This window comes from Hemiscyllium ocellatum (genome assembly GCF_020745735.1).
Source record: "Hemiscyllium ocellatum isolate sHemOce1 chromosome 27 unlocalized genomic scaffold, sHemOce1.pat.X.cur. SUPER_27_unloc_25, whole genome shotgun sequence".
Classification (NCBI taxonomy): domain Eukaryota; kingdom Metazoa; phylum Chordata; class Chondrichthyes; order Orectolobiformes; family Hemiscylliidae; genus Hemiscyllium; species Hemiscyllium ocellatum.
Window position 1 is genome coordinate 16,051 of NW_026867493.1, and position 8,720 is coordinate 24,770.

The following is an 8,720-nucleotide window of genomic DNA, read 5'->3' on the forward strand; positions in this document are numbered from 1 at the left end:
ACTCCAAGGTCATGTTGCGGCTGTACAGGACATTGGTTAGGCCACTGTTGGAATATTGCATGCAGTTCTGGTCTCCTTCCTATCGGGAAGATGTTGTGAAACTTGAAAGGATCCAGAGAAGATTTACAAGGGTTGGAGGATTTGAGCTATGGGGAGAGGCTGAACAGGCTGGGGCTGTTTTCCCTGGAGCATCGGAGGTTGAGGGGTGACCTTTATAGAGGTGTACAAAATCATGAGGGGCATGGATAGAATTAATAGACAGTCTTTTCCTTGGGGTTGGGGAGTCCAAAACTAGAGGGTGTAGGTTTAGGGTGAGAGGGGAAGGATATGAACGAGACCTAAGGGGCAACCTTTTCACACAGGGTGGTACGTGTATGGAATGAACTGCCAGAGGAAGTGGTGGAGGCTGATATAATTGTAACATTTAAAAGGCATTTGGATGAATAGGAAAGGTTTGGAGGGATATGGGCCAGTGCTGGTAGGTGGGACTCGATTGTGTTGAGATATCCGGTCAGCATGGGCGGGTTGGACTGAAGGGTCTGTTTCCATGCTGTACATCTGTCTCTTATGATAATTGGTAAACAAGTTAAGTCATAAAGGTTAGGTCATCTTTATCTTGAGATACAAAGGACTTGCAGCTTGCAGAATGTGGTTAGTACTTTCTCATCGGTCTACTTCTGCATTCTAATGGTTTTAGTAGTTATTTATACAGCTATAGACACAAACAGCAGCTCGTCACGTAGCAATGCAGAAGCAATCTTGTGCAGCTCCTTCAGCCATTTTATCCTACCTTCCAGAGGCCCCATATCCTCTCACTCTCCCTCCATTCTCACTTTGTTGAACCTAATCCCATCTCATCCTGAAGTGTCTGGTTCATGCTGATTAACAGGTGTTACAAAGCTAGTACCTTTTTTTCCTGAAAGATGTTCCTTGGCTCAAGGAGACTGTGTCTTTGATTTTTTTTTCCCCCCAGAGGGATAATAAACTGGGTCAATCTCCGATCAGTCTGCTTTGGTACAGAGATGAAAAGGATTTTTAAGATGCCTTTTGTTTATATGTAAACTGATGAGATTTCAGGCCAAAGTGGTCATATTTTAGAAGTGGCCTGTATATTTAAAAAAAAGGGGCGTAGTCAGCTCTTGAGCTGAGCAGTTTTAGTTCATCTTGAACTGGTTGGAAGCTGTGTGGCATTGCTCTCTCGCGCGCTCTCTACTTCAATCTGTAGGCATGTGTTCTATTTATACTGATTTTCAGATTGAGTTTGCTTATTGGGACTGTTGTATATATTCAAACAGCATAATTACTTTCTAGTTGGATAGGCTGACCTCTGTAGGTGTTCTTTATTCTGATCTTTGTGTTTAATGATGTAATTTTATGAATAATTCTCCGTTTTAAAATCTAGTCATCAACCAAGCAAACTTATTCCAGGTAATTTTTACTGTACACTTACCAAAACAAATTGCAAAGTCATGGTGTGGGGCTGCCTGCTTAAGAATGTTTTGCATGGTCTGGTTTAGTCCATAACACAGGCCCACACACAGGGAGATCTAATTGAAAAATACCGAACACTGAATGGCCTGGGCAGAGTGGACGTTGGAAGATGCTTCCACTGACAGAAGAGACTAGGAACCGAGGCCACAGCCTTCGAGTAAAGGGAAGACCTCTTAGAACAGAGATAAGGAGGAACCTTTCAGCCAGAGAGTGGCGAATCTATTGAATTCATTGCCACTGATGGCTGTGCAGGCCAGGTCACTGAGGATATTTAAGACCGAGATAGATAGGCTCTCGAGTATCAAGGGGATCGAGAGTTACGGGGAGAAAGCGGGAGAATGGGATTGAGAAACTTATCAGCCATGATTGAATGGTATGAAGATACCTGATGGCTGAATAGCCTAATTTTGTGCTCCAATGTTTCATGGTCTCTTGCTGTCCTTAGACTCATGAGGGTGAGAATTGGGAGCAGGATGCCATTTGGTCTTTCGGGCCTGCACCAGCATTGAACAGATCATAACTGGATATGAATATACCTGCATAGGTAGATATGCTGGGACATTTTTCACTGCAGCACAGGAGGTTGAGAGGTGACCTTAGTTTATAAAGTCAAGAAGGGATATTGATGAGGTGCGTGGCAGATGCTGTTTCCTTCGTGTGGGGGTTTCAGGATTAGGGAGTACATTTTTAAGGTGAGAGGAGAAAGATTTAAAAAAAAAAGACATGAAGAGTACTTTTTTCTTTTGATTCCACACACAAACCACTCTCTTTCAATGTCCTGAGGAAATGGTGGATGCAGGAATAGTGATAACATTTAAAAGACATTTGGATAAGTGCATTAATAGGAAAGGTTTGAAGGGATATAGGCCAAACTAGATGGGATTAGTTTAGTTTGTGAATATAGTCAGCATGAATTAATTGGACTGAAGGGTCTGTTTCTGTTCTGTATTACTCTGCAACTGTTCTGTACTGGTCTTCAAAACTTTTTTTTAATTTCCCCCATCACCATACACTTTGTTGTTCAAAAATCCGATGAACTCAGCCTTGAATATATTCAATGACCCCCTAACTGCAGGAAGACATTCCTACTTCTGAACTCAACTCCACTTGCTAATATACCACTTGCCTTGCTGAATGCTTGTTTCACCTCTCTGACAATTGGCATTGACTAGTGTAGAAGGACGCTGAGCCTCCTTTGTACATCCACACATCATTCCTGTTGAAGGGCCCATGTCTGAAACGTCGACTCTCTTGGTCCTCGGATACTGTCTGACCTGCTGTGCTTTTCCAGCGCCACACTTTGACTCTTAATGTCTAGCATCTACAGTCCTCACTTCCTTCACATCCCAATGTGTCACTTTTAAACAATGCAACTCCTTTCTGATTTTTATTCCACATTAAAGGCTACATTATCACATTGTGGTAATGCAATTGCCATGTGTTTGCCAACTGAGAACAGACCTGGACCAACGTTTCCATAGTCCGTCCTGCATTCACTCCCTTTCCTTTCACTTGCTGTAAGTCAATAATTGAAGCCCAGAATGCAAAACAAGAAATGGAAATGAGAGTGTGTACCTCACAGATATTGGACAGAGGAATGAAGTTGCAGTCTGGGGTCGCAGCTCAACCATTCAGAGATGAGCAGCTTCCAAAGCTCATGGTCCGACTTCCGCATTCAGAGAATGGGGAGCTCTGACTGGCAGGAGGTCCAGTCTCTTTCCGATCCTCCAGGGCGCTCTATTGGTCCATCAAAAGAAGGTCGCAAACCGTTTGTGCGGAAATCTAGGAGTATACGCAGATTTTTGCTGACACCGAAGAGCATAAGCAGTCCTTTGCTGCCCCTGACTCTTGTCCGACATAGTTGGAACCTATATCACAAGACTAGGAATACACCACTCACCCATTACAGCCTATACCTAACTGCACATATTTCAGTGCAGATTCAGAAAAGTGCCTGCAGCTTTTTAATAAAATTGAAGATGCTTTAATGATGTTTCTGAATATATCACTGTAGCTATTCTTCATTTTAAAGATCAGCCATTTCTCATGCACCCCCATCTCTCATATAGACTCATCAACATCCATTCTCTCTCTTTCTCTTTAGAAAGTCTTGATACAGCAATCAAAGAAGTCTTGAGCCACGAGAAATAACAGGTACTAGGGGGAAAAGGGAAAGAGAATGGTTGGGGGTCTAGAGAGAGAAAATTGACAGGGGTTGGGGGGACAGGAAGAGAATGGACAGCGGGCAGCGACAGCACAAATCCCACCTTTCCCAGGACCTCAGCAGTTACTTCTCAATATACACATGGCCATGGCAGCAGAATCATATAATCCCTGCAGGCTATTTGGCCCATCTAATTCACAGGAGAAAGTGAGGTCTGCAGATGCTGGAGATCAGAGCTGAAAATATGTTGAATTCCTGATGAAGGGCTTATGCCCAAAACATTGAATTTCTTGTTCCTTGGATACTGCCTGACCTGCTGCGCTTTTCCGGCAACACATTTTCAGCCATCTAATTCACACCAAACTTCCAAACAGCATCCCACCAGACCAACTCACCTACCATATAGCTCTGCAGCTCCCCATGGCTTACCCACCCTAAACTGCAGATTGTTGGACTGTGGGTAGAAACCGCAGCACCCAGAGCTAAACCATGCACAAAGTCCACACAGACAGTCCCCAAAGGCTGGAATCAAACCCAGGTCCCTGGCGATGTGAGGCAGCAGCACTAGCCACAGAGTCACTGTGCTGCCCATAGCTTTGGGGTTCTGCTTTGTCTTTGTAGCTTCTGACTGGCTGTCTCCTCCTGACATTGTTGGACCACACCCACTGCAGCCTCCCTTTCCCACCTCTCCAGCCCTAAGCATGTTGGTTCCTGAATCCTGGTGCCATCTGGCCTCCTGCTGCCAACTGCAGAGAACAGAGACGATTGTCACTATTCTGTCCCTTACCGTCACCTTTCTCTCCTCTTCCCCCCCCCCCCCCCCCCCCAACTTTGTTCTTCCTCCCACCACCCAGCCAGTTAACTTCTCCCCCCCCCCCCCCCCCCCCCTGCAGCCCTCTCTCAAATCCCCTTTACCTGCGTGATTCACACTCACACCCACCTGATCCTGTCCACTGACCCAATGAGAAGGCTCTGTCTGGAGATGAATGACCATTACCCGGAATAAAATGCTGGTTAACTTTTCCCCCTGATGTGTATGCAGCCTGGCTTCCAGCTCCAATTCTGAGCCGAAGGTCCTCCAGCATGTGTTTGCTCTCATCCAGAGCCTCCCACCTTCTGCAAAACAAAACACAAGTCCCACCCTGTACTGTCCAATGCGTGTTGTGTAACTGCTCAATTGTTTTTAGTGGCTGAGCAGAGGCTGATAGCCAAGTTCGGAACCCATGAGGATGGTCTCAACAGGGACTTTGGGTGACCCCACTACATTATACACACTCTCTCTCACACAGTCACACAGACCCTCTCATATACACATGGTCTCTCAGACACACACATACAAACACACCCCACTCACACCCATGCACACGCCTTCTCAGAGGCTTATACTCCATCACACAGACAAACTTTACCAAGCATGCACACATGCAAACACATACACATGGGTCTATGGGGTGAATTTACATTTGCAGATACATTCAATGTGCACTTTCTGAGCAGAAATCGGCAGGTAGTCAATCCATGTATTATTTTCTAAATTCCTACTTTGATAATAGAACCAGTCTGATTCAAGATTCGGATACAGACACACTCAAACTTCACACCTTTCATACATTGTGAGAGCTGAGCTGTCACCTATTTTTATAAAACCTTAAGTCATCTCGAGACTGTGACTTAAAAAGTGCTCTGGGATTTATACATTAATGAATCAAAACCTGCAACCCATTCTAAAAGATGAAAGACTTAACAGCAATCCAGGTTTTTTTCAATATATACTTTCTGTTCTATGACACTGATCTTTCGCTATAAATTCTGTGTCTTATGATCCTGCTCCACAGCTACCCGATGAAGGAGCAGCGCTCTGAAAGCTAGTGCGTCCAAATAAACCTATTGGACTATAACCTGGTGCTTTTTAACTTAACTATGATTTTTAATTTTACCCACCCCAGTCCAACACCGGCTCCTCCACATCGTTTTTAGTGAACACGGCCCACACCCTTTACTGCTGCCAGTAAACTTTACAATGCTGATGAAATGGTGCAGTAGCTGCACTCCTGAAAAATTTACAATTTTTAACGATAGTAGCTACTCATTCACTGCTCCATCTGATACACAACATTGGAAACTTAGTGCAGGAGGCTGAAAGAAATGAGCAGCTTTAAAACAAAAACCATTTGGAGCTCAAAGCTGGTGCTTCAGCAGGTCAGAGGATTTGCTGAAGGCCTTCCCGCAGTCGGGACAGCTGAAGGGCCTTTCCCCTGTATGGACCCGCCGGTGGGTCAGCAGGGCAGAGGAATCACCGAAGGCCTGCCCGCAGTCAGGGCAGGAGAATGGCCTCTCCCCTGTGTGGACCCGCTGGTGCTTCAGCAGGTCGGAGGAATTGCTGAAGGCCTTCCCACACTCTGAGCAGCTGAAGGGCCTCTCCCCCGCCCGGACCCGCTTGCGGGTCAACAGAGTGGTGGAATTGCTGAAGGCCTTGCCGCACTCGGGGCAGCTGAATGGCCTCTCCCCAGTGTGGCTGCGCCGATAAGTCTCCAGGACAGACGGGGCATGAAAGCCTTTCCCACAATTATCACACTTCCATGGTTTCTCCACAGGGCAGGATTCCTCCGGTTTCTCCATGGCTGAAGCTTCAGCTGTACACAAATACGTGTACAACCCCCTTCCCGCTGTGAATTCCTGTTTTCAGGCCATATAGCTGTTACACACTCCACGCTCAGTGCGCTGCGACACTAGGGTCTCTCATCTAGTCCCACTGATGCTGAAATAGTACTCAAACAAGAACCAAAAAGCTTGTTTCCTTCTCACAGAATCATAGTTGAAAATTGTTGTGGTCCTGATGGATTGGGTGACTGTCAGACATTGATGTCAAAGTGAGGACTGCAGTCGCTGGAGAGTCAGAGTCAAAAAGTGCAGCGCTGGAAAGGCACAGCAGGTCAGGCAGCATCCGAGGAGCAGGAGAGTCAATGTTTCCGGCATAACACTTACACCTGTTCATTTTGAAACTTCTGTCTTCAGATCTGCAAAAAGAAATTATAAAATTCATCACTGTCAGTGCAGGGTAGAAATTCAGAACAAGCAATTCTACTTTCTGCAGAATATTCTTTTCTTATTCCACAAAATTGAAAACACCATCCCACTCTGTCTCCCCCTCTGTTCTCACTCCGCTCTAACTAATTCTTACGGGGCAACCAACAAGGTGACTTTGTCACTGTATGAGTTCAAAATTAATATGAAAGAAGTCTTCGATAAGTTGTTGGCACTGAGAAGATGACAAGGCACTGGGACTCAATGAAATGTATCCAAGGATCTTGAAGAAAAGGACGACAGAAATTGTGGGAGCACTCACCATAATTCAACAGTCTTCCATGGAATTGGAGGAAGTGACTGGAAAACTGCAAACATTATAGCCTTATTTAAGGAAGGTTGTAAAGATATACTCAGCAATTATAGGGCAGCCAGTTTAAATTTGGTGGAAAAGCAGAAATAGTTATTCTGGTCAAAATTAGTAGTCACATGGAGAAAGGTGGATTGATTAGGAAGAGTCAGCTTGGGATTGCTGAAGGGAACATTGCATTTCACTAACATGATGGTGTTTTTTGCAAAGTTACAGGCTTGACGAGGATAACACTTCAGCTCTCCTCTTTGTTATCTATCCTGGCTGTCCTAGTGAGTCTGGTACCCCTACAGCCTTGACGTTAGGCTGAATTTGAGGGGTTTAAAGCACCAAAGTGTGACTTCAAATTACTTGGCTGCACGGGTGTCTCAGTTTTGCTATCGTATCTCTCCCATAAAGGCTGACAGAACAGGCTGTGTACAGGAGTCTGCTGCGCACCACCTTCATTAATCAAAAGGGAAAGAGCTAATGATTCAGCACCTCAGTAAATCTTGAGGCAGTCTTGGCTCCTATGCACATGTTGGGATGCATGTAAGGAGATGTTTATATTTTGCTTCTGTACTGAGAATTCATAAATTGAAGCCAGTGTACATTTTAAAAATATTCAAGATTAAAAGAGGAGATCAACATTATACAACAATCCAACAACCCCGTCCCAAGACAACATGTGCCTGACTCTCACAAAGCTGGCGGCCGGTTGCCCGGGAAACCCGAGAGCTCCTTCCCCGGTGAAGTAAACACTGGGCCTGTGGGGCTTTTATTCGCGGCCTGCGGCCTCCCCCTAGGAGTTTATAAACTCCCCAGTCTCCCTCCTCCCGCGGTTCCCAATCCTACCCTGTCTCACTGTCTCCTCTCCCCGGGGGCAGGAGCCAGGTCTTGGCGCTCGGGCCTGGCGACCTCCCCGGGATGTTTCTGAAACCCGGTCCTGTTCTGAAGAAGGATCCCCGGACCCGAAACACGTCCTCACATTTCTCTCAACACGAGCTGCCGGACCTGCTCAGCTTTTCCAGCGGTTTCTGTTCTTGTTCCTTCAGCCGCCGGCGCCATTCCTCTCCCACACTCAGTAACACTGTCTTTGTCCCATTGCACATGCGCCAACTGACAGGGGGGGGGGCGTCCCATCTGGTGACGTCATCACCCGCCGAGGGGGCGCGGTTGGAGGAATCCTCCAAGAATTCGGAGACAATGGGGGCGGGGCGATCATTTTCTCCGCCCCCAGCCACTTGAAAGGTGGGTTTCTTTAAAGTTTGAATGTAGTTTTCTTTCAATTTTCAGAAATGTTATTCCAGACCTCTGGAAGGCTGAAGCATTGAGAAACTTGCAAACATAAACAAAAGGATACGAATAAAATTCATAAAAATAGGTAAGGCAAATTACGAAATAATTCCAGCACAAAATATCAAACAGAATAGCAAGAGCTTCTATTGGTGTGCTGAAGGGAACAAAATCGCTGAAACCGCTGAGTTAATAGGGGAACACTGAAATAGCAGAGCTGCTAAATCAAAACTTTCATCAGCTTTCACATTGGAGGACAGCAATACTATCCTTATTGGAAGAGGCAAGTCAGAGGCTGTAGAAAGGGTAGAACTTAAACAACCAACGTTGACATGTACACTATCAGGATTGAGGGCGGACAGGTCCCCTGAGCCTAATGGCCCACATTCTAATGTA

The 8,720-nt window shown here is 45.7% G+C and overlaps 1 protein-coding gene across 3 annotated transcripts; it reads right to left on the reverse strand.

The window, feature by feature from the left end:
- Positions 1-4,551: 4,551 nt before the first annotated feature.
- On the reverse strand, positions 4,552-8,142 carry LOC132807828 (zinc finger protein 664-like). Of its 3 annotated transcripts, none has more exons than XM_060821813.1 (2): positions 8,043-8,142; positions 4,552-6,672 (listed from the first exon to the last, which is right to left on the reverse strand). In XM_060821813.1, exon 2 carries the CDS (start codon positions 6,272-6,274, stop codon positions 5,834-5,836), a length of 441 nt encoding a protein of 146 aa, XP_060677796.1. In that variant the 5' UTR covers positions 6,275-6,672; positions 8,043-8,142; the 3' UTR covers positions 4,552-5,833. The 3 variants fall into 3 exon arrangements, with proteins under 3 accessions (XP_060677796.1, XP_060677795.1, XP_060677794.1); XM_060821812.1 differs by having other exon boundaries at positions 8,017-8,142; XM_060821811.1 differs by having other exon boundaries at positions 7,884-8,142.
- Between the last annotated feature and the right edge of the window lie 578 nt (positions 8,143-8,720).